The sequence below is a fragment of the Pyrus communis genome, chromosome 16, assembly GCF_041283825.1.
Source record: "Pyrus communis isolate YQ-2024b chromosome 16, ASM4128382v1, whole genome shotgun sequence".
NCBI classification, from domain to species: domain Eukaryota; kingdom Viridiplantae; phylum Streptophyta; class Magnoliopsida; order Rosales; family Rosaceae; genus Pyrus; species Pyrus communis.
The window spans coordinates 15,340,331-15,366,469 of record NC_142580.1 but is presented as its reverse complement, the minus strand read 5'-3'; the positions used below and the strand labels follow the sequence as shown (position 1 = coordinate 15,366,469).

The following is a 26,139-nucleotide window of genomic DNA, read 5'->3' as shown; positions in this document are numbered from 1 at the left end:
TAATTTATAAATTTAATCTACAATTTTAGTCTACCTAGCATTACTCTTGCATAAAACTCCTTGGGTGATCAAACTATCGCATATAGATTAACTATTATGCAGGGACGACGATGAGGAGTGTCTTCTTGCCGGTTGCCACTCGCCTCAACTGGAATCATGGTTTCATGATCTTGAAAGGGCACATCCTTCTAGAGAAACATGACTTCCATTAACCCAACCAATATGAAGCTTTAATCAAATCCGTGTGCCAAAGCCCCCATGAAACATCTCCTAAATGAATTACTTAAATTTGAAGCTTTTTATGCTAATGAAATAGACTATTAGACGATCTTTTGTACGTTTATATATAATTAACTATTATTCAGGGATGACGATGAGGAGGGTGTTTATGTCAGTTGTCACTCGCCACAGTTGGAACTTGTGGTTTCATGATTTCGAAATGGCAAATCCTCTAGAGAAATATGACTTCCATTTACCAAACCAATATTAAGCTTTAATTAAATCCTCATGCCATGCCCCATGAAACATATCCTAAAGTAATGATTTTAAATTGAAAATTAAGACAACTCAGTACTACGGTCTAGTGATATTCCTCTTCGCTTAAAAGTGAGAGATCTTAAGTTCGAATCTCGTGGATGACGAATTCGATACTAAATTAGATTGCTCATTGTGTGACTTAACCGAACTCTCCATCTTCTTAGTGTAAAAATATATCGATATACTAAAAAAAATTAAAAATTAAGCGATGTTAATTAGCTCTTCAAGTAAGATGATGTAGGACACGCTCAAGTTGTCATTTGAACTAAAATATTAAGAAATTACACATTTTTTAAGTTGTCTATTGTGTGGCTTAACTCTTCATAAACATTAGTTCTTGAATAAGTAAATAAATTTTAAAAAAAAAAAATTGACAACTTCCTTTATGTAGCATATATCGACCTCATAAAATAATCAAAGATCGAAAATAAGAATCTCATGTTTCTCAGAATGACCTTATCCTTACCCTCACAACATTTTGGGCAATCTTGAGAGAAGTTTGCACGTTTTTCTTCTTTCTATTTTCGTACATATCAATCAAAGAAACAACCTTCATTTGGCATTGAGGAACATTATTGCCCTTCTCCTCCCTTCCCATCAGCTCACATTTATTTATGAAAGAAAGTTGGATGCCACATGAGTCATATAATATTATTAGCCGATACCCAAGTTATATCAGACCTTTCTCTCACCTCCGCTTACATTTATTTATGAAAGAAAATTAGGTTTATTTATGATATACACACTTTTTTTTATTTCTCGTACTTTTTTAATTTTCAACTATCAGATCGGATGAATTGAATAAAATCAACGGACAGAAATTAACAAATGATGTGTGAGAAGTAAAAAAAAATTATGGATAAAACATCTCATAATATTATTGGCCGACACCCAAGTTATTATATCAGAAATTAGAAATATGAAATCTCCTTAATTTAGATTGACCCCTCGATGATGAAATCTATCAACCAACCAACCTCGGCGCAAGAGCTGTCATGTTAAATGTCCTCGATTTGAATTCTTTATTTTTTTTCTTTAAATTTGATTTGATAAATTATAATTGCAAAGAAGTTGGTGAATATTGTCCTAACTAACAGTCAAATTCATTCTGATTATGAAATAAATAAATAATATCGGATTGAATTAATTTTTTGTAAAAATAATTCATGGATAGATATCTAAAAAATAGACAATTTATATCATTATAAAAGAATGTAATGTCAACCTCACAAGTAGTGTCTTGCATGGTAAAAATAGGGATCCTTTTTTCAAGGGACCTAATATAGCTATCGTAATGTTGATTAAGACACATATTAAGTGATGTTGTAATTATTTAGGTAATAACAATGATATGATGAAGTCATTTACTACGACGGTTTAGTGCTTCATTTGTAAATGAGTAGTTTTAGGATTTTAGGTAGGAATCTCGTAGATAATGAGTTCCTAACCAATTTATTTTTTCACTCCTTTAGTGTAAACATCTCGTTTGTATATAAAAAAAATATTAATAATACAACAATGACATGATTATGGTTTTGGGTTGCATGTGTGGCAGTGGGCCAGTGGTCCAATAAAACAAAAGCCACAATCAAGTTTGGGCAGGTTACCCTAGCCCACTCATCTTACAATACACAATGAATGTAGGAGTGTCTTACAGCTTATAAACGCCAAAGCTGAGGCTAAGTTTAGCTTGGCCATCAGCTGAGCGCGCTTCTACTGTACTAGGGGAAAATAGCACGATACGGTCAGTCGCTCGCACGTGCGTGTGCAGTTTCTAACCATTGATTCTTGTGAGCAACGGATGCTGAGCGAAATTGCATGTGGGAAATGAGGCTTATACATTAAGAAACCAATGTATTACTTAATACTACAGTCTGATGGTATTCCTCTTCGCTTAAAAGTGAAAGATCTTAGGTTCGAATCTCGTAGATGGCAAATTAGGTTACCCATTGTGTGGCTTAACCAAACTGCTCCTTCCCTAATGTAAAAAACAAAATATCAATATACTAAAAAAATAACATTAAGAAACCAACCCTAAAACGGTCTTACTCTCTGTCTAGCCTTTGACAAGGGTAACAAGAAGAGAAGAATTCACTTCAACTAAAGCCATTTGAAACCTCCAAAGGCTTTTCCCTCATTCCCTTGCCTGCTGGAGGAATCAACCTTCAAAACTAGAAGAACTGGGGACTTTGGAAAGTTTACTTGTTTCTGATCATGTTAGATAGAAAAAGTTATAAAGTGGTTCTGGGTTCAAAAAAACACCTAAAATGTTTTATTAAAGAAGCACTTCATGTGTGCTCTTTTCAAGGAGCACTTGCATTTTATTAAAAATTCCATTGTGCTTCTAAGAGCAGTTCCAGCGTGGGAACCCTCCCCTCAGGCAATACACTATGATATCCACCCAATGAACAATAACTGCCCTTAAAGAACTGTCCTTTTGCATCTCCACCGTTGCACTTCAATAGCCTTGGTAATAGGCAATAAAATATTAGTATTTTTTTTATTTATAAAATAATACAAAATAATTTTATTTGTAATTTCGGATAAGATTTTTAATCGTTCTCATTGCGCCACGTGTCATTATCCGAAAAGTTATAAAATAATACAAAATAATTTTATTTGTAATTTCAGATAAGATTTTTAATCGTTCTCGTTGCGCCACTTGTTATAAAATCCGAAAAGACAATTATTGGTGATGGATTTCCGATAAGATTTTTAATCGTACTTATTGCGCCATGTGTCATTATCCGAAAATACAATTATTAGTGATGGGTTTCCGATAAGATTATTAACCAATCACGTCGAGCCATGTGTCATAATCTGTTTACAATCTTTGAGGATAGATTTCCATCAGATTTTTAACGAATGACGGCATGCCACGTGACATTATCTACAATCTAATCCTTTCTGAATCCTCCATATAATCCACCATCCATCCTCACACATCTCACACTAATTTTCTCAAGATCTCTATCATTATTCATAGTTTTTGTTTCCTTCTTCACCAAAATCTCTATAATTATTCATAGTTTCTGCTTCTTTCTTATAATGTCTTCTTCTTCATAGTTTGTGCCAAGGCGTCTCTCCATGTACTAAACAATTGGCTAAGTAATTTCCAACGACTGGACATCGATTCTTTGGTTCTTTTCCCACCTATTTTCTCAAGATAATTGGTATGAATAAGACTCCACATTTCTTGCAACTGCATCTTATTACCTGTAAGCGAACTATGAGTAACTTCAACCCAGCTAGTACACAACGCAATTTCTTCAAGAAGCGTCCAATTCGTACCTGAATCAGTAGTCATTTTGTGAAGAAAAAAAAAAATTGGATTGAAACTTTGAGAGAAAGATAGGAATTTGATTGAAAGTAGTTGAGAAAATATGAAATTGTGGTGTAAGGTAGATGATAATGAGAAGGTATTTATAGAAAAGTAAAAACAATTTTTTAAAAAAAATTTCAGATTTTTTTTCGGATTTTTTACAATTTTTTTTTAATTTTTATTGAACTAATTAATCTCTGATGTTGGATTTAAAAAAAAATAATAAATTGAATTTCAACACTCCAAATTGTGCCATATGTTGCAACGGTACCTTTTCTTAATTTTCAAACTATTTTTTCTTTTATTTATTTATTTATAAAGCAGAATAATATCAACCGTTGATCTCAGATCCAACGGTTGATATTAAATAAGATTTTTTTTATTTTTATTACCGTTGCAAATTAGACCATCCAATTTAAAGAGTCGTTGAGATCGAACGGACCGTAGGAAGCCACGTGGCTTCCCAACGGTAACCTTGGCAGACTGTGACGCAGGCCCCATACGCTGAAAAGTTGTCGACTGACGCGCCCCCATGTGCAGATGAGGCGCACGCGCTTTACAGAAAAAAAATATAAAATTGGGCTGACGCCAGGATGATGTCAGCCATTACATCACATCCACTCGGGCTGGCAATTCCTCATGGGCACGGAGCTCTGGCCTCCACTCTCCCTCGGGCTACCCACGCTGGAGCTTCAAGGCCGGGCTACCTGGCCCTATTTGGTCCACCGTCCCCCGAGCACCAACCACGCTGGAGTTGCTCTAATGAAAGCGCTTTTACTAAAAAGGCTTATGGGCAAAAGTGTTTTTTTAAATGTAGTTCAAAACGAGCCAATCTGACAGATTTCCTTTAAACCACTCGGGAGCAAATCTGGGTGTCGGCGTACATGCCTCATCAGGATACTGAAAGTATGTTCTAACGCCCTACTGTCCCAGATTCTTCAATAACCAACTTGGAATCCAAGCATAAAAACCAAGATAAACAAAGATCCCGAAAGAAGACCTAATAAACATGGAGGGCAGGTTTAAGACACTACCAAAAAGGCTTTACTCACAAAGACAAAAAACATACAAGTATAACAGAAAATAAAAGTGTAATTCCATCTAATAAATAAGCCTTCAACAGAAAGCCTTACAGTACACATAACATTACACACCACAGCAGTATCTTAGCAAAATAACAAAACTCATTGCAGCATCACATTCCTATGCTGCTGACTACCCTCTTTCCTAGATAATCATAAATGTAAGAAGAATTTTCAAGCGTTCTGCAGACCTATGATAGGTGCCTCCACAGTGCCGGGCGATCTCTTGAGATAAGAAGTGCCCGAGAATCCAAGTAATCAAAAGAAGGTGCATACAAGTCATCTGGACCAACAGTTTCTCTGGCTTTTTGACTCCCGTCATCACTGGTCAACAATGGAACTCCGTCATCCTTCAACGCATCAAATACAAACAGCCCCAATCCGCAAATACCCATGACAAGGTTTGAATTCCCCCAAACTTGTGTAATTTCTGTGTAATGACTGTGAGCATTTGATTCTGGCAAAGCGTAGGTGCTGTATAGACTTTGTTTTCGGATTGAAAATTGTTGCACCTGTGAAGAAGACTGCTTTTTCCATCCCGATCTTGCACTAGTGCAGCCAAGGAAGACAGAATCTCCACGAGAGAAAACTGATTGCACATTTACACCGAGTTTTGGTATCTTAAGACCTACGCCAGTAGGATGCCGAAAGTCTATAATGTTAATAGAATCTTGAGTACAGAACACTCCGTCATTTCCTTCTGCTTCCGCAGAACTTACTCTGCAAACCAAACAACCACATTAAGTGTTATTAGAATCTTCTACTTCAATTGGTATATTCTCATGCTAGAACTAATTTCCTACCTGATATATCCAAAAAGCAAGCAAGAAAACCAGATGAAAAAATTAATTAATCGCACATAAAAAACTAGTAGCATAGTGACATATTCAAGGACATGATAGAGGACATATCCATGAAGAAACGCAAGCAAAACAGGTAAAATGCATGAACCAGAAATAGAATAGAAAACAAGTAAATGCCAAATGAAAGGTTGACATCCACCTTTGTCGAACACCACCACCTAGTTCAGCATCAGTGTTTTTCACATGAAGAGCAGAAATTTTCCGACCAGAAGAAGAAACAGATAGTAAAGCTTGAGGGTTAAGAGAGTTCACATCCCAAAGGGAAATTGTTTCAGCTTCAGCTACAACAACTTTTCCTCTATTTCTCCACTGCAAGGGGCTTGAATTATCCATTGCTATAACAGGCTTTGATACATCCCATTTCATAACTTGCTCACCATCACGGATGTCATAGATTCTCACAACTCTCTGACAGCTAGCAGCTGAGGCAATGAGAGGTCCACAAGGTCTATACCACCATTGTCTAGGTTCTGGATCCAGAAGATCAGACAAAGCATTTCTTCCATGTGAGATGTTGGGCAAGCGGCCAAGCACTGTTCTTGAAGGGGCTGAACCATCCTCAATCCGGAAAGCACGCACATCTTTGGCATAGAAATCCCATGAACAAAATCCTGCATCCATTGTATTGCCAGCTGATGCAGCCACAACATACCTTCCTGAGCAACCATCAGCACTGGGAGCACGGATAATCCAACAGTCTCTCCACATATTAGGTGAAACTACAGCAGGAGGCTTGTACACAACTTTCTCCTGAAGAGACCATAAACCATCAATCAATAATGCAAATTTCACATTCAGCAATTACAATTTTATGTCCCCCAATTGTTCATCTGTTCATACTACAGTATAAATAAGCATGTCTTTTACCTTGGCTTTTTCAATGTTACTATTTGACATACGCTAATTGAAAGAAAATCAAAATATTTTGCAATAAAAGTAAATCACACCAAAAATTCAAACTTAATTTGAGTAAACCTAATTTATACTGAAGGTGCACATGATCTGAAATTGCTTTGATAATTCAATTACTATAAGCATAACTACGCAATGAAGCTCAGGCAATAGAAGAGAAAAGTTAAATACCTCACAATTTACAATATCATAGAAGGTGCACGAACTATCATCATGAGCAAGAAGAACCGACTCTCCCTCAGACATGAACCACCCTCCAGTTGAGGTTTTTTGGCCTATTTGGTTCAGCTGGTAACTGCAATTATCCTCATTTTCCTCGTCAAAGAACATTTCCTGTCTATTCTCCTGATCATCAAACTCATCAAGTTTTTCATCGGTTGTGAGAATGAGCTCCAAATTTTGTTTTCCAGAGACAAATTTCGAAGATTTTTCAACTTCTGCAGCAGTGACACCATCCACTTCTTGAACTTCAAAACATTCCAAACCTTCACGTCCATCATCCCTTGTTGAAACTTTAGTTTGGTCCAAGGAAGCCAAGAACTCTACCGCAATTGGGTTATCATCTGTAAGGCTCAATGACTTCTCTTCAACCTTTGCTTCACAACTAGTTTCAACAGCTTGGAACCCATGACCTTGAGAGCTTTCTAATGATTCTTTCAACGCCACACAGTTTTGAAGCAACTTATGATGAGGAAAGAGCCTAGCTTCCAAGTCCTCACTGTTCAACCCCTTTACCAAACTCTTAGCATTACACACCAGCTCAATATGGCCCTTCTCAACTACTTTTGCATCCCTGTCACTATGCTCAGTACTTTTCGGCAACCCCATCTTACCACCTGAATCATTGACATGTCTCATGGCCTTCTCAATTCCAGAAATCTTTTCCTGAATATCAGAGAGTATCACCTTCGACGTATCTGGATTATTCATATCCAAAATCTCCTTTGTCTTCTTAATATCCGAGGCAATCCTCTTAACCTTCCCTTCCAAGAAAGCAAGCTTCTCGTGAAGCTTACTCGGATATTTGATACCCGAACGACCGCCACTACTACCTTCTTCATTCAACCTCTTTTCTTTCAAACCCTCCAAAACCTTTGCATCACTTACAGATTTTTCACCAGACTCCTTCAGTCCCAAAGCATCACCACTCCCAATTTTCACAGCTTTATCATCCACCCTCGCCAAATTTTGATCCTTTTTATCAACCGCACTAGGGTTTTTCAGATCGGAGCTCAAATTAGCTTCTCCATCTCCACTTCCCGGATCCCTAACCCTAACCCCATCCGAATTCTTCTCAATTTCCACCGCTCTCACTTCTAATTCTCCAGAAGTTGCATTCTTTTTCTCTAAATTCACACCAATTTTACCACTTTCTTTGATATCCCTCAAAACCCTAATCCCATTCGGTCCCACATCACTCCTCTTCACATCCAAATCCCTAAACCCTGTTCTCTGCTTCCCACTAGCTGATCCTCTAACCTTCCCTGCACTCGACACTACGCGATCCCTCTCCCCCACCGAACTCAGACCCGAACCCGGTCTGACCCGATCCACCGAGACCCTCCGCTCCTTACCCGTATGAGAAATTACGCTCGTAAACTCAGAAGGGCTAGAGCTCCTACCTCTCGGCGCCGATGACATGGACCACCGGGAACGCGTTTCGCTACCTGCGCCACTGGTAGCCGCAGACACAGCCGCCTTGTCGACGCGAGGAATGGGCCGGATTGTGGGCTTCTGGGCCGAAGCCCGGAAAGCAGCGGTCCCAGGAAGAGGGTTCTCCTTTCCGGCACTGGCGTACCTCTTGTCGGAAAAGGGTATCGGCGTTAGAGGCTTGGATGGTTTGAGAGTGGGGGCGGGCTTGGATCCTGCTGCCACGCCGGCGCCGCCGCGGTCTTTGAAGCGGCGAGCCGATGTGGCCGACATGGTATTTTGTCAGTAAATAAATTAATCGATTAAATGGATAATCGAAGGTGTTAAGGTTGGAAGATGAGTGTCTTTTAGAGACTGGGAAGATGGAATGAATGGGGATCTTTCGACTGGATTTGATTTCACTCTGGTTCGCATTTGAGCGGGAAAATGAAATTAATTTTGAGCTTTTGAAATTTTTGGGGTTTTAAGTTTCGCTTTTACGGTTTGGGCCTCGAAACTTTTACAGTACTGAGCTTTAATTATAGGACTTTAAGAACATTTTCAACTCTGATCTAAAATCTAAAAATATTTAGTCTAGAAAATTTAGTATTAACTCAGAAACAGTTTTTCTGCTTCAACTCTTCTGATCTAAAATTTTAGCCCGAAATTATCAAATAATGAATTAAGGCTATTTTTTTTTTAAATTAACTTTTAAAAAAAAAATTATATAGACTATCGTAATTTAATTTTATGAACATTTTAATCTAAAAATATTTAAATTCCGATAAATATTGAAAAATCACTAAATCGACACATGAAAATCATGATAAACCACATAAACTTAATACAAACAACATTTAATAAACCATATAAACTTAATACAAATGACAATTAATAAACCACATAAACTTTTTTTTTTTTTTTTAAAAAGACAATTAATAAACCGCATAAACTTAATACAATCGAAAACTCATAAACTACATAAACTTAATAATGATATCCACCATCTTGACTTGGGGATGGACTTGGGTGATAGTCTTGAGATGAATCATCATCTTGAAATATACTCATTGTGGCATTCCTTTGTAAAATGTCATTTTGCTTACCACATAAGTATATCTTCCTCTCTAGAGTGTATTTGTTGAGGTCCTCCATCATCAAATTAATTTCGAACCTTTCTTGCTCCCTATCCCCTTCTTCCTTCATGGCCAAACGCATTTGGGCTAATTCTTCTTGCCGATGGCACTGGTTTTTGTTCATTCTTGCCGTTTCGCTAGCAAATTGTTCACGTATCGGATCTTGTGACTTCCCTTTTCTCTTTGTTTCCTTTTGCTTATCTCTACCCAAGGCCTTGCAAAAGAAGAAGTTAAGGTCATTTGTTCGACACCTTCATTGACATCATTTGGGGGTGGGGCTTCACTATGAAATAATCTTCCACATTGTTGGTTCGCGTCGATTCCCCATCTCGGACAATCCTTAAGGATGTTCCAAGCATGATGCAACTTAAAAGCTTAATTTCTTGGTGTAGTTCTTGTCTTGTAAATTGTCATTGCTTTGTCACCCTATGTAATAAATACATAAAAACAATTAGTTGCAAAATACTATTATGTACATGACAACTAAAATATCATCAAAGAAACTCACAATTTCTGAGGCGCTCCTTCCACTAGGCATGTCAACCATGGCTATCTCTAAGCTTCCCTTCTACAAGGTGCACGCTTTGTTGATAATCTTCCACTGATCATAAACACCACCAACTTCCCTTCGACCAACGTTGGAGTTTTCATAGAACTTATCAACGATTTTACCCCACAAAATATTTCTATTTTGATTCGTGTCGACGGCACCATCTTCGCTAACAGAATTCCATGCCAAACATAAAGCAATATCTTCGTCAAAGGTCCAATTACGACCTCTAACATGCTCTTTTGCCATCTTGAAAAATTTGGAAATGAGAAGAAATGGTAGAAAGAAAAATCGGAAGAATTGTAGGAGAAAAGTGAGTTTTGTGTGGATGTTTGAACAAATACATAGGTATTTATAGAGTTTTTGGTTGAATTTTAAGTTAAATTATTTTTTAAAATTATTTTAGCCGTTGGATTTAAATTTGGACCGTTATATCTTTTTTCTTTACCGTTAGATTTGATTATATTCGATATAATCTGTTGGATTCAATAAATATATAAATATAAAACTAAAAAAAAAAAATTTGAATCTAGATCGTTGGATTAACCAACGGCCCATTTAAATCGACTCGTTGGATGAAGAAAAGTAGTCGTTGGGCTACTTGATGATATGACACCCAGGGGAACAACCCCAAGTGGGTTTGTTGGATTTCTGAAAAGGCTGAGCACGTGCAGTGCATAGGCGAGTAGGGGATAGGCAATGGGCTTCACAACCCCGATTTCAGTCTTAGTTGGTGGGGCCCATTTTGCTTTGTGGCCTAAAATTGGACCGGTATTTGACCCCCATATGAGTTTTAGGGTTTAGGTTAATAAATTTTAGGTTTTAGACCATCTCTAACCCTGGCCTAAAACCTAAAAATATTTAGCCTAGAAAATTTAGGTTTTAGCCTAAAAACAGCTTTTCTCCTCCAACCCTTCTGGCCTAAAATTTTAGCCCAGGATTATTAAAGAATGAATTTAGGCTAATTTTTTTCTCAAATTAACTTTTTTAAAATAAAAAATTATGTAGACTATTGTAATTTAATTTTATGAACATTTTAATCTAAAAATATTTAAATTCCGATAAATATTGAAAGATCACTAAATCGACACATGAAACTCACCAAACTTTCAACTTTCACCAACCGTTCAACTTTTAACAAACTTTCAACTTTCACCAACCTTTCAACTTTTATCATCTATATAAACATAGGTCCAATATCAGTTGACAATCTTTCAACCTTCAATCATCCTCTATATTCACCAATCTTTCAACTTTCAAATTCTTTTTGTTTCCTAAAAATCCTCAATATCTCATCAATAGGTGATAGAAGAAGGCGTAGCAGGGCAATGCAAATAGCACAATACCAAGCAAGGCTTGACATTAAGGATGCTAAAATGACCAACGCCAAAGCTAAACTTGCAAACTCGCTTATGCAATATGAGCACCATGCCGAATCTAGCCATTGTGGTTCTGTCATATGGCGTTCATTTGTGCAACGTGATAGAGAAGAGTGTTATGATCAAATGATGAAAGATTATTTCATCAAGCGTCCGAGATTTCCTACTTATGATTCTCAGAGGCGATTTCAGATGAGGAAAGAGCTTTTTGAAAGTATATTGAACGCAGTTGTCAATCATCTCCACTGCTTTGCAAGGAAGATAGATGTCGTTGACCAACAAAGTCTATCATCTCATCAAAAGCTCACTTCTGCATTTCGGATGCTAACTAATAGGTGTTCTGCAAACTCAACTGACAAGTATTGCTGACTTGCGGAAAGTACTGCTATTGAGAACCTGAAGCGCTTTTATTAGGCAATTCAAGCTATATATGGAGCCACATACCTCTGCAAGCTAACTCATGAAGACTTGAAGAGGCTTCTACGCAAGGCAAACAAAAGAGGCTTTCATGGCATGATAGGAAGTCTCGAATGTATTTATTGGGAGTGGAAGAATTGTCCTACTGCTTGGGGTGACCAATTCAAGAGTCGTCATAACAAGCCAATCATTACGACACATGGATTTGACATGCATTCTTCGGCATTCCTGGATCAAACAACAATATCAACGTTTTTTGGTCTTTACCTTTATTTGATGATGTTGTCAATGGATGGGCACCAGAATTTCGGTACAAGGTAAATGGTAATAGGTATGAGCTAGGTTACTACCTAATTGATGGTATTTATCCTAGTTGGTCTACCTTTGTCAAAAGTTTTTCTCATCCTGATAGTGCAAAGAAGAAATTATTTTCGCAAAGGCAAAAGTCTTAAATGAAGGATGTGGAAAGAGTGTTCGGGATCCTACAAGCTTGATGGGCCATTGTTAGAGGGCCTGCACGACTTAGGCATACCGAAGACCTCTATTCAATCATGATGACGTGCATAATTTTGCATAACATGATTGTGGAAGATGAGTACATCGAAATTGAAGAAGATTCAGACGAAGATGTGGATGATGACCAACCAACACATGCGATAACTATTGCAAAAGATGTTGAATATGTCACTGAAACCACATATGAGGCCAGATAGGATAGGGTCACATTTAGTGAGGATATGAGACGTTTAAATAGAATTCAAGCTCCTCAAGGTCATGACACACTCCGCAATGATTTAGTTCAACATGTATGGCGGCGAGGAGGTGAACGTTGATGATGTTGGTTGAGTATTTATGTAATAATTTTAAGTGTACTATGTTGGTATTTTCTAGTAATAAATTTAAGTGTCTTCTTGTGCAAAGTATTTTGTGTAGTACATTGGATAAATTATTGAATAGAGGTTAAATTATTGAAGGCATCTATTCTACATCAAAGTGTGGAATAATAAGTACAATAATTATTGAAGACATCTAGATTAATAGAAACAATAATTAATATACACGACAATTAATAAAGTACATAAACTTAATACAAACAACAATTAGTAAACCACATAAACTTAATACAATCGAAAATTCATAAATGACATAAACTTAATAATGATATCCACCATCTTAATTTGGTGATTGACTTCGTGGTGGACTTGGGATATAGCCTTGAGATAAATTATCTTCTTGAAATATACTCCTTCTAGCATCCCTTTGCAAAATTTCCCTTTGCTTACCATGTAAGCACTTCTTTCTCTCTAGAGTGTATTTGTTGAGGTCCTCCATCATCAAATTTATTTCAAACCTCTCTTGCTCCCTATCCCCTTCTTCCTTCATTTGCAAATGCATTCGGACCGCTCCTTTTTGGCAAGTTCTATGGGTTTCGCTCAATTTTGCAATTCTGGTAGCAATGGGTCCACTCATCGGATCTTGGGACTTCCCTTTTCTCTTTGCTTCCTTTTGCTTATCTCTTCCTAAGGGCTTTGCAAAAGAAGAAGTTGAGGTCATTTGTTCGACACCTTCATTGAAATCATTTGGGGGCGGGGCTTCACTATGAAATAATCTTCCCCATTGTTGGTCCGCATTGGTTCCCCACCTTGGACAATCCTTGAGGATGTTCCAAGCATGATGCAACTTAAAAGCTTAATTTTTTGGTGTAGTTCTTGTCTTGTAAATTGTCATTGTTTTGTCACCCTATGCAACAAATACATAAAAACAATTAGTTGCAAAATATTATTATGTACATGACAAATAAAATATCAACAAAGAAACTCACAATTTTTGAGGTGCCCCTTCCACTAGGCACGTCAACTATGGCTCTCTCTAAGCTTCCCTTCCACATAGTGCACGCTTTGTTGATAATCTTTCACCGATCATAAACACCACCAACTTCCCTTGGACCGGCGTTGGAGTTTTCATAGAACTTATCAACGATTTTACCCCACAAGACCTTTCTATTTTGATTCGTGCCGACGGCACCATCTTCGCTAACAGAAATCCATGCCAATATAAAGCAATATCTTCGTCAAAGGTCCAATTACAACCTCTAACATGCTCTTTTGCCATCTTGAAAAATTTGGAAATGAGAAGAAATGGTAGAAAGAAAAATTGGAAGAATTGTAGGAGAAAAGTGAGTTTTGTGTGGATGTTTGAACAAATACATAGGTATTTATAGAATTTTTGGTTGAATTTTGTGTTAAATTTAAAAAAAAAAAATTTATTTTAGCCGTTGGATTTAAATTTGGACCGTTAGATTTTTTTTTTACTGTTAGCTTTGATTATATTTGATCTAAGATGTTGGATTCAATAAATATATAAATATAAAACAAAAAAATAATAACATTTGAATGTGGATCGTTGGATTAACCAACAGTCCAATTAAACTAGTCGTTTGATGAAGAAAAGTAGTCGTTGGGCTACAGTGAGGCTGACACGCAAGGGGGACAACCCCACGTGGGTGGGCCTCGGCTGGAAAGGGCTGTGGTGTGTGACGCGCGTTTAGGCGTCTAGGTTTTGGGGTGTAGGCTTCACAACTCATTTTTCACTTTCACCCATGGGTCCCATTTCAATTTGTGGGCTAAATTGTGGCTGATATTGGGCTTCCTTTTAAGTTTTAGGTTTTAGGTTTGGTTTAGGTTTTGGGTTGGGTTGGATTTGGGGGGAGGGGGAAAGGGAAAATTTGGATTTTAGCCCAGGGTTGGAGTGAATCTAATGAAAAGGGCTTGAGGTAAACTAATTAAAAATCATACTATACTATTATTTAACTAAAAGAACTTCATATTTAATTATAAAGACAAAACTAATCTATATTAGACCCACTAATCTATATTAGACCCACAAACATTTAAAACACATGGACTGAACTAAAAACCGAAAACAAAATGATTTTTTTCCACCTTTGCCCCTAACAGCAATGCTATTCTGTCAGCCAATTCTGTTAGAAATAAATTTCCCTTTATTTACAAGTATGTCATTATGTCAACCAGTTTTTTCTCTCTTTCTTTTTTTCTTTTGGCCATTTGTTCTCTCTTCAGGTTTTGCCTTTTTTTAATTTTTTTTTCTTGTTTTCTTCTTGTCGTCCCCCTTCCTCCTAAAAGGGAGGTAAAACTCAATGTGGGTGAAGGAGAGTGGCCACCTCCTCAAACCATTTTGCACGTTTAAAGAAAATGGGAGCAATTGCTTCCCCAATTTCTTTTATTATTTTTATATATATTTTTAAGTATTATTATTTTATTAGTTTATTACTTATTTGTAATTAGGTGGTTCAGAATCTTCATATTCTTTTGTTAATCAATTCCCACCCTTAATTTTGCTTACCACTTAGAACCCACTTTCCTAGAATGCAAGAGCCACTTCCATTGGAAATTATTCCAGTTTCATTTTTTGTTTGTGTGAGTCGTTGTGGATTTGCCAGTGGGGTCTCGACTCTTGACGGATAAAACAATTGTCTTGTAAATTTGCCCGTAGAGCTCCAGTATTTTCATCGGCTCGGGTGTTTTCAACATCATCACCTTCTCCTTGTTATTTGCCTTCACCGGTAGTGTTGTTTGTGGCTTTGTTTTTTCCCAGCAACAATCTGAAAACAAATCAACAAAAAATGCATTAATATTGTACTAACAATTTGATACTTTACGTCTTCAAGTAAAAAAAAAACGATCAAATAGCTACAATAGTTCCCCAAGTAAACAAAATTATCAATTATAAACATTGAACACTAACTATTTCTCGAATTGGATAGGAGTACCGATACTATTTCTTAAAAAGAACACTAGTACTATTATTATTTCTTAAATTGAACACTGACATTATCACTATTTCTTAAACTAATCTTAAACTGAGCACTAGTACTATCACTATTTCTTAAATTGAACATTCACTATTTCGTAAACTAAACACGGGTATTATTACTATTTCTTAAACTGAACACTCACTATTTTGTATACTAAACACGGGTATTATCACTATCTCTTGAACTTAACAATAATATTATTACTATTTCTTAAACTGAATAATGAATATTTCTTATGTTGAACACTGATTATTTTTAGAATTGAACACAGCTACTGTCACTATTCTTAAACTAAACATTGACTATTTTTAGAACTGAAAACTGACTATTTATTAAATTGAAAACTTGTATTATCATTATTTCTTAAGCTAAATACTAACTATTTTCCGAATTGAACAAGGGTACTATCATTATTTCTTAAACTGAGTACTGATGTTATCACTAATTTTTAAACTAAACACTATTTCTAGAATTGATCATGTGTATTGTCACTATTTCTTAAACTGAACACTGCTATTATCACTATTTCTTAAACTGAAAATGGGTATTATCATTATTTCTGAAACTGAATACTAATATTATCACTATTTTTAAAACTGAATACTAGTACTATCACTATTTCTTAAACTGAACACTGACTATTTCTAGAACTCATCACTGATACTATGCTATTTCTATAACTGAACATTGACATTACCACTATTTTTACAACTGAACACTGCCACTATTTTAAAACTAAGTACTAACACCATTTGTAGAACCAAATTTGAAAGTATCAATTTTGAAGAAGCACGGAAAGAAAGCGCATGAGGAGAGGATTAATCTTTTCCTTTGGTTGGAGAACTAAAATTTCGTAAATAGTGTTAGAAAAAAAAAAAAAAAAAAAACGTTTAAGACATCTATAATTGTATGCAACAAAATAACTTAAAAGCGACGCTTTGATAAAAGAAGGGCATGATCCTGCAAATATATATTCTGTTTTGTGCAACCAAACATATATAAAGGGTTGTGCGATTGTTAACTACACCAAATTTTATTTCAGAAAAGAAAAATGCAATACAGTTCTAAATCTCATCTTATGCAATATAGTTCTACATAGTATGTATGGATCTAATCCATTTATAAGTAGTAAAAGGCCAGTTGGTAATTAATTAAACTCCCTTACTTTTGGGTTTGCATATATTAATTAATCATCTTATGTGCAAATCCACAGATATATCTTCATCAACGAGTTCAAAAAAACAAATTGCTTTGCTTTCAAACAATTAGGCGTTCGCCTAATCAACACGGGATGAGATGATGTCTGCTATTCTGCACACTTGTGGTTTAATCAAGACTTGGATCCACAAAAATAAGCAATAACAAAGTCATCAACAACGTGATTTGAACATAAAACAGTTTGATTTCGGAAAACTCACCTCCAACAGCAGTAAACGGTGGATGAGACGCCAGAAGGCTACATTTTGGCAGCCCGAGAAGAAGACGGAGGTTTTACGCGAGGAGGCTACGCATTGGCAGCCATAGAAATGATCTGAGAGCTGTAGAAATTCTACGATTCCCAAAAGCCCTTCTCTCTCTTCATCTAGAGCGAAACAGAGTAAATAAACGGGCTAAAGCTCCAATTAGGGTTAAAATTGGAAAACCGTCCAGTTATTTTGCTTGGACCAATTTTATTGGGCTAGTTGGATATTGAGTTTTATCTTAACCATTAAATAAAGTTATTTGATAGTTTTTTTATTTAAATTCAATGTTTTGAAACTCTTTTCATTATTTTTTCTTTAATTTTATAGGTTAGAAGTGAGTTCGAACTTCATCGGTAATTAATCTAAAATATAATTTAACTAAATTTATTATTTAACAAATAAAAAAAATATAGATGGCTCCATATGCACCCAAGTCCCAGCCGTCCGATCAGTGCTGTGCACCCAAATACTTAACACAAAGGAAGCAACTACCAAACCATGGTTCTCTGAGATGGGTCCCCACCTCCCTCTTAGATGGGATTACCTTGAAGCTTTCTGTCACATATTCTAATACGTAATGTACTTCATATTTCAACTGTTTAATGGCACATTTATGTAATGGTAATAGGAATTAAAACGTGAAATTGAATTCCAATTACAAGATATTATAATGTTTATTGAATATTGAAATATCAAAAAATTGGTGGGATCTACATGAATTTTGGAATCCAACTCCAAATTTTGGAGGAATTGAATTGTTAATATCCCATTTTGACATCCCACATCGCCTAGAGGAGTGATCCTTAAATGTATATTCCCATCCCTACCTAGCACGAGGCCTTTTGGGAGCTCACTGGCTTCGGGTTCCGTAGGAACTCCGAAGTTAAGCGAGAAGGGGGCTAGAGCAATCCCATGATGGGTGACCCACTGGGAAGTTGCTCGTGAGTTCCCAAAAACAAAACCGTGAGGGAATGGTAAGCCCAAAGCGGACAATATCGTGCTACGATGGTGGAGCGGGCCCGAGAAGTGTCCTCCCGAGCCGGGATGTGACATTTGGTATCAGAGCCTAACCCTGGTCGCGTGTGTGCCGACGAGGACGTCGGGCCCCTAAGGGGGATGGATTGTGACATCCCACATCGCCCAGGGGAGTGATCCTTAAATGTATATTCTCATCCCTACCTAGCACGAGGCCTTTTGGGAGCTCACTGGCTTCGGGTTCCGTAAGAACTCTGAAGTTAAGCGAGAAGGGGGCTAGAGCAATCCCATGATGGGTGACCCACTGGGAAGTTGCTCGTGAGTTCCCAAAAACAAAACCGTGAGGGAATGGTAAGCCCAAAGCGGACAATATCGTGCTACGATGGTGGAGCGGGCCCGAGAAGTGTCCTCCCGGGCCGGGATGTGACATTTGGTATCAGAGCCTAACCCTGGTAGCATGTGTGCCGACGAGGACGTCGGGCCCCTAAGGGGGATGGATTGTGACATCCCACATCGCCCAGGGGAGTGATCCTTAAATGTATATTCCCATCCCTACCTAGCACGAGGCCTTTTGGGAGCTCACTGGCTTCGGGTTCCGTAGGAACTCCGAAGTTAAGCGAGAAGAGGGCTAGAGCAATCCCATGATGGGTGACCCATTGGGAAGTTGCTCGTGAGTTCCCAAAAACAAAACCGTGAGGGAATGGTAAGCCCAGGGAAGTGATCCGCCCCGGGCCGGGATGTGACAATTTGGTATCAGAGCCTAACCCTGGTCGCGTGTGTGCTGACGAGGACGTCGGGCCCCTAAGGGGGATGGATTGTGACATCCCACATCGCCCATGGGAGTGATCCTTAAATGTATATTCCCATCCCTACCTAGCACGAGGCCTTTTGGGAGCTCACTGGCTTCGGGTTCCATAGGAACTCCGAAGTTAAGCGAGAAGGGGGCTAGAGCAATCCCATGATGGGTGACCCACTGGGAAGTTGCTCGTGAGTTCCCAAAAACAAAACCGTGAGGGAATGGTAAGCCCAAAGCGGACAATATCGTACTACGGTGGTGGAACGGGTCTGGGAAGTGATCCGCCCTGGGCGGGGATGTGACACTCATCCCGAAATTTGTTTATTTATTTAATTTACATTTTGGGAAAAAAAACAATTTCAATGGCTTTTTGGTCATATTTTAAATTTCGCTTTAGTGTTTGGAGGTAGGTTGGAATAGATGGATAGAATTCGAACCTATGAACATTTAGGCAAAATCTATTCGCGAATTGGAATTGAAACGAAAAAGTTAGTGGCGTTATAAGTGAGGAGCATTTTGGACTTTTAGACTTACTATAAATAACAAGTTTCCAAAACAGAATTTGCCAAAATTAGACATATTCCATTTCTGGAAAGTGAACCCAGACAGCCTAAAACCCCACCGACCCAGAACCCAGCCCATCGATCCACCAATCCGCGCGATCTTCATGTCTTCCGACGCAAATTCTAGGCAACTTAGAATGAACTAGACCGTGCTACCCCCACCTTCTTGAAACTCGTACTTCCCTCTACAAAATCCACCAAAGTACCATCCCATTGACCATTGTACGTGGCGGTTCTATGCCACGAAACCAACATGTTTTAGCAACTCTTTTCCATTTTTTGGCGAATCCGCAAAGCAGCGACCAACGCCATCCCATGATTAAAACCAAACCAACTTCGACGTAGTTGGACCACCGTAGGCGAAGAATCGACGCCGTAAAGTTTTGGATACTTATCGCCCTTATCAACAAAATTGACCGTCTTTCGTTCAGTTTTAGACTTTGTCGCAGGTGTAAAAGTTTGTTCCACTTGTTGAGCTCTGCATGCATATAAAATTGGTGTCCTTTGGAGGTAGATGAAAAAATGGGTGTCATTCTTATTAAGTTTTTTTATCGGAGCATTGTTGGCTCATCGAGACATATGATGTCTCGGTGACGTGCACATCGTTTTGCACGACGATTCAATTGTGTTGATTCTAGAAGTGTGTTGGATCTAGGTAAGTTGATTTTAAGATTATGTGATAAGTATTTGCATATGAAATTCTCTTGTTATATTCTTTGTGTGCATAGCATGGATTTACAAATGGTTATTACCCAGTCATCAATATGCTTTATAAAATGTATATGTATGTATATTTGAAATGTTTGTGAACTTAGAGGGCTAGTAGAGGACTAATACCTTGTATACTTCCTTTCTCGTTTCATGTGTAGATATTAAATCCCTATTATGTTACCTTTCTTTATGATTCCATGAGTGGTTTTGAAATCTTGCTTTCTTTTTTCAATAGGTTCCATGAGTGGTTCTGGAATGCTACATCTGTCATGGTCCATGAGTAATTATGGGACCTATATCCTGTCGGATTTCATGAGAGGTTTAGGAACCATGTGTATAGTTTATATTCGGTTCCATGAGAGGTTTTGGAACCCTATTTTGTGTATCCTTGTTGTTCGATTCCATAAGAGGTTTTGGAACACAAAACTTGATGATGTTGTTATAACCCTATGATTTTAGTAAATGTATGAAACTGATGATTGGATGCATGTGTGGAGTCAAACGAGATTTATGAGTGAGGATATATATATATATATATATATATATATATATATATATATATATAGGATTGCAAACTATTGATTTTAAGTCACATATGGTTTGTCACTCACACGACCTTCGTAGCTTATCCAGATTTTGCTTTGCTTGGTGCTCCCTTCCTACGACGTATGATTGCATTGGAAAGTAACATGTAAAGGTTAGAGAAGAGGTTTCAAGGGGTATAGCTGACATATGTAGTGCATTCGAGAGTAGGTTTGTTCCCTTTATTCTAATTTCGTTTTCGCTGAATATCTGATGTATATTATGTATGAATTCCATCTGACTCTATGTATTATAGTACCGCTAGTTTCAACTACCACGCACTATTCTATAGCGCTAGGCGGTTGGTCACCGTCCCGATTATTGCCTAGGCGTTTGAAAATTAAAAAATGGCCCATATACCGACTGAGGCGCCCGCCTAGACTGCCTAGGCACCCCGCCTAGACTGCCTAGGCACCCGCCCAGACTCGCCTAGGCATTGACTCACTTAGGCAGAAAGTTGATAACTTTCATTTGCATTTTATTTTTTTTCAATAAATTGTAAGAGACTTGCCGAATACTTAAATGAGCACACATTATATGTTTGTTCCCCATGTTTTCATTATATTCCAATACTTCATAATATATGTGTCATTCTATTTTGTAGTTTATGATGAAATTATATATATTTTAAGTATAAACATACACTTATTTTTATGAAATATAATGGAGTTAGTTAAATCCGCATAGGTGCCCACCTAGACCCTGCCTAGCCGTCTAGGTGCTAGGCCACAACTCGCCGCCCAACTAGCGTCTAGCGTCTTTAGAACCTTGCTGCCCTGTGTCGATCCCTGACATATCTTAGGATCAAGGCGTGACATGAGTTCCCTACATTTATGTGGGAATTGAATTCTGGGTTACTGGGGAAATCCAGAATGGATTCTTCCTCCCCATTATCCCCTCACTTATTTCTAAAATTTCAAAATTACCATTTGCATTAACCCAACACCACCAACAATTGGCTAGTTTAATATGAAATTTAACAATAATTAAAATAAAATAATAAATTAATTTTTGTGTGTTTATTATTTGGTGAATAAAGGCATTTAACATTTTTTTTGGTATTAATTAGTATATAAAATTTAACCAAAAAATTAGTATATAAAATAATTTATTTCAACCAAGGGTATTTTAGTAATTATATTGATTTCCATTCTGATTCAGGTGAATTAGTAAACAGTTTATATAAAATCTATACCCATTATATTCCAATTCCAGAAGGTTTTACTAAACAACTCCAACAAAATCAAATTTTGACTCATCTCTATTCCAACTCCTTATCAATTTCATTTCTCCTCAATTCAATTCCTTCTATTTGATTATAGATTAGTAAACGAGCCATGAAAGTAATTATAAGTGTACGGTACATGAGTGTGAGAATCAACACGCTACAATTAATTGTCAATATGTCGAGTATCTTAAAGTATTATGTTTGAAGATTTTGCGTTATATTATTTATATTCAGTACATCACTTGAAACAATTTAAGCTCAATATCAAGCTTGAATTTTTTTAAGCTCACTTGAGCTTTAAAGATGCTGGAACTCACACGACACGCCAATAGCTTGAGCTTGAAAAAATGTTGAAAAATGCTAAGGAGACTTTCAAAAGATGGGACTTTCCATATAATCTCTATCATCTTGCAGTTTAACATCAATTGCCCTGCTAACATGATAAAATATTATACAAAAAAACATGTGACAGAGAATCTAGGAGAGTCCCACTTTTTTTTATGGGCAAAATAAAACTTTAAATTAAGATAAAGAGAAACCCGGGGACACCCAAGGCCTCAACAGTCAAACAACAAAGCATTTGAAGCTCGTTTAGGAATACAACCGTCCCAAATGAAAAGGTTTTTGCAGTGATGTCCAACAGCGGTGATGGCATCTGCAGTAAAATTTGCTCCTCTAAAAATGCGGTTCCACGGGATTAGATCAAATGAGGTGGAGAGCCATCTCATATCTTCCAGAATGGCATGAATTCTCCAAGGAACGACACATTTCCCTGCAACAATCCCCTTCAACGATGATCTTCCTGAGCCCACAAATTTTTGCAAGATGCAGGGTATCCCTCAAAGCCAATGCCTCAGCAGTGGTAATTTGGAAGTCTGCATTTCTTTCCATGAATGTTGGACGCGGTGAGCAATTGGTTGGATTGCGCATAGAATTTCCCATCGTATATTCGATTTGAGCAGGATTTTTTTTGTTTTTTTTTTGGACCGTTGAAATTGCAATCGTAGGGTCAAAATTTATGAAGCTTCCGGTTCCATCCATTGTGCGTTGAATAATTTACTAGAAGACAGTACAAACGCGCGCACTCATGCTAACCACGAATCCAATGGCGTTGTCTCAAAACAAACAAATATAAACTCTCAAAAAAGCCAAGACCTTTCCTTTCTAGTTTCTAGCGATGGCCATGGCTTCTCTGAGCTCTCTCCCTCACTCTCTACATTCCTCGCCTTCTACTTCTTCTGCAAACCATGTTATTCCAAGCAAACCACCCTGCCCAAAACGCCTCCGTTTTGGTTCGTCAAATCGCCGTCACACCAAAAGCTTTGCTCTGAGAGCGGCTGTGGACGAGGTTTCTGTTCTCGAACCGCCGCCGTCTTCCGGAAGCAAAACCACGCCCAACCCTGAACTTGTAGCGTCTTTAAAGCTCAAGCTATTGGTACGTTCTCAAGCTATTGGGCATTTTTCTTTAGCTTGCTCAATTTTTTTTTACCAGTTATGGATTTGATTGCATTTGGTACAGTAATTTTATTCTATTTTGGAATTTGGAGGCAAATCAAGTAGTTGGTAATTTGGTGGTGAAATCATTGTGCTTTTGTGTAACTGTTATCGGTATCTCATTACAAATTCTCTGCAGCATGCTGTTATGTTGAAACATCCACATCGATCGTATCTATGTGAAAAGAAGTGTTTAAATATCCTAACTCCACTCCAACTAATACCGAGGCCTTTTGTGATAAAACCCCACACCTGACGGATTGTGCAGGTGCCTGGTGCCTGGTGGTAATTACCAAGGGGACAATATCGGTGTTGTTGGAAGTGGTGTCCTTCAACACAAGGATAACTCTATTTGGTGTTGTTGGGTTCCTTTGTACTTCCCTATGATTATATGAGTTTTTCGCTTTGTGTCGAGTATTGGTTTTATGATCAGAGGACAACAGCAATCATGTTTGTGCTTAACAATTGTGAGTGAAATATTTTGGAATGAGTATATGAAGGCTGATATTACTAGTATAGGATTTCAATAGAGGCTCTTGAAAAGCCTTTTTAAATTTTTTGGTCACCTATGTTTGTAATTCAGTTTATTAACTCTTCTTAGAAAGTTGATTTCGCAACAAGGTTCTTGATATACGGTTTCATCAGTAATTTCCTATCTGTGGAGCAAAATCAAATCATGTCCTCCAATTTACATCTCTTTTATATCACAGCTTCATCTTTAAAGTATGGCTTTAACTGTTGTCACATAAAATGGCACTGTGCACATGCGCGCTTGCGAATGTGAATTTAACTGTTTGTGCTTTCTACCATCGTTTTTTCAATTTGTGTCTAATCCGATGCAGAGTGCTGTTTCTGGGCTAAACAGAGGTCTTGCAGCATCGGGAGAGGATCTACAAAAGGCAGAAGCTGCTGCCAAGGAGATTGAAGCTGCTGGAGGTCCAGTGGATATCTCAACTGATCTTGATAAACTGCAAGGGAGATGGAAATTGATATATAGCAGTGCATTTTCTTCTCGTACTCTAGGTGGGAGCCGTCCTGGACCTCCCACCGGAAGGCTACTCCCAATTACCTTAGGCCAGGTACTCATCTACTATATTCCTGGACGCCATTGATATACTTTCACCCATTTGCATGTTTGCTAACTATGAACACCAATTGAAATATTACACCAATATATGATCACCAAGTGACTTTACCTGATCCTTTTTAGAAACTCATACACCCCAAAGGCCACGAAGTCTTTTAAGTTTTTAACCATTGAGTCTGCAAAACCATTGCAGATTGCATCATTAGTTTGAATTTCCTTCACCATAGCTGTAGGAAGTTGATCATTTGTACTCTTTATTAGCGTGGATCTTTTTCCATTTACCTCCTTCCTGTATCCTGTTCGCAGTGCCCAGCAAGTATGAAAACTTTTTCTTTGGTAAGGAAGAAACCTTGCAGGATAGAAAGCCATAGACTAATACAAAAACTTCACTCGGAAAAATACAGGGGCTCTACTCTCAGTAAACCATATTGTATAAATGTGCGCAGGATTTCGTGAGGAATCCATTTGAACCTGTCTTTCTTTTGTAGTTAAATTGTCCATTGTAGCTAACGAAGTTCTGAAGTAAAACTTTGGAATAGTTCATTAGAAATGTATTAAATTTGTTCGACCTCAACTTGGGCCTAGGATTTCAAATAGCAGCAGCATATGTCTATGTATCCCTTGACAATACGCGTGCCCGCACGCACAACATACAAACAGTTGGAAGGGGGAACGTTTAAGATCTGCTATGTGAAGGTGTAGTAGATCATCTGGAACTTAAATTAACAGTTTTATGAATTAAGTAAACTCAGATAAACAACCTACGTTGTTAGATTTTAACTGGTTAAGATCTTCTCGTCTGACCCTATGTTGCTTAGTCCTTGTCATTGTCTTACATCATACCAAAATTTACCATGTATTGAATATTCGTTATTCGTTGATGATTTTGCTGCTCCGAAAGTAACATATGTTATGCAAATAGGTATTTCAACGGATTGACATCTTCAGCAAAGACTTTGATAACATAGTGGAGCTTGAACTAGGTGCTCCATGGCCCCTGCCGCCCGTTGAAGCAACTGCCACTTTGGCCCACAAATTTGAACTCATAGGTACTTATGAACTCTCTTATTTGGTGTATTTTGGTTTACGTAGCAACTTATGAATGTGACATAAACCAACGAATGACCTTTTAATAATTACAGGATCTTCCAGGGTTAAGATCATTTTTGAGAAAACTACTGTGAAGACTACTGGAAACTTATCGCAGCTTCCTCCATTAGAGTTACCTAAGTTACCAGAAGGACTACGACCTCCGTCTAACCCAGGAAGTGGTGAATTTGACGTAACCTACCTTGATGCTGATATCCGCATCACCAGAGGAGATAGAGACGAGCTGAGGGTTTTTGTTGTTTCATAGTTTTCCTCGCGTCTTCTTGGTGTCGTTTGATCATATGTTGTTACTTCCAATTGTTGTATGCATGAACCAGTGGATGGAGGTTCCAGGAAATGTTCAACGAGGAACAACACTGTATACGTGTAAATTTTGTAATCGATAAAGTGAATCGTCTTTGTCACTTGGATTGTATCTGCATTGCCCTTTCAAGTGATATCTACAGGAGTTTATAGGCACACTGGCAT

The 26,139-nt window shown here is 37.6% G+C and overlaps 2 protein-coding genes across 2 annotated transcripts; one reads left to right on the top strand and one right to left on the bottom strand.

Moving 5' to 3' along the window:
* Positions 1-4,933: 4,933 nt before the first annotated feature.
* Positions 4,934-8,825, bottom strand: LOC137732340 (KIN14B-interacting protein At4g14310). Its single transcript, XM_068471651.2, has 3 exons — positions 6,888-8,825; positions 5,944-6,554; positions 4,934-5,661 (listed from the first exon to the last, which is right to left on the bottom strand). The coding sequence occupies exons 1-3, from the start codon at positions 8,637-8,639 to the stop codon at positions 5,133-5,135; spliced, it is 2,892 nt and encodes a 963-aa protein (XP_068327752.2). The 5' UTR covers positions 8,640-8,825; the 3' UTR covers positions 4,934-5,132.
* Positions 8,826-22,529: 13,704 nt separating this feature from the next.
* LOC137731981 (plastid-lipid-associated protein 6, chloroplastic) lies at positions 22,530-26,130 on the top strand. The gene is made up of 4 exons (XM_068471254.2): positions 22,530-23,415; positions 24,317-24,553; positions 25,484-25,610; positions 25,704-26,130. Exons 1-4 carry the CDS (start codon positions 23,158-23,160, stop codon positions 25,916-25,918), a joined length of 837 nt encoding a protein of 278 aa, XP_068327355.2. The 5' UTR covers positions 22,530-23,157; the 3' UTR covers positions 25,919-26,130.
* Positions 26,131-26,139: the final 9 nt, after the last annotated feature.

What these genes read in the sequence shown, in the direction of transcription:
- LOC137732340 (XM_068471651.2), bottom strand. Translation starts at nt 8,639, where the DNA reads ATGTCGGCCACATCGGCTCGCCGCTTCAAAGACCGCGGCGGCGCCGGC. An exon ending in ATGATATTGTAAATTGTGAG is followed by an intron (nt 6,555 to 6,887) that starts GTATTTAACTTT and finishes TGGTCTCTTCAG; the next exon opens with GAGAAAGTTGTGTACAAGCC. An exon ending in GGTGGTGGTGTTCGACAAAG is followed by an intron (nt 5,662 to 5,943) that starts GTGGATGTCAAC and finishes TTTGGTTTGCAG; the next exon opens with AGTAAGTTCTGCGGAAGCAG.
- LOC137731981 (XM_068471254.2), top strand. Translation starts at nt 23,158, where the DNA reads ATGGCCATGGCTTCTCTGAGCTCTCTCCCTCACTCTCTACATTCCTCG. An exon ending in TCCCAATTACCTTAGGCCAG is followed by an intron (nt 24,554 to 25,483) that starts GTACTCATCTAC and finishes TTATGCAAATAG; the next exon opens with GTATTTCAACGGATTGACAT. An exon ending in CCACAAATTTGAACTCATAG is followed by an intron (nt 25,611 to 25,703) that starts GTACTTATGAAC and finishes TAATAATTACAG; the next exon opens with GATCTTCCAGGGTTAAGATC.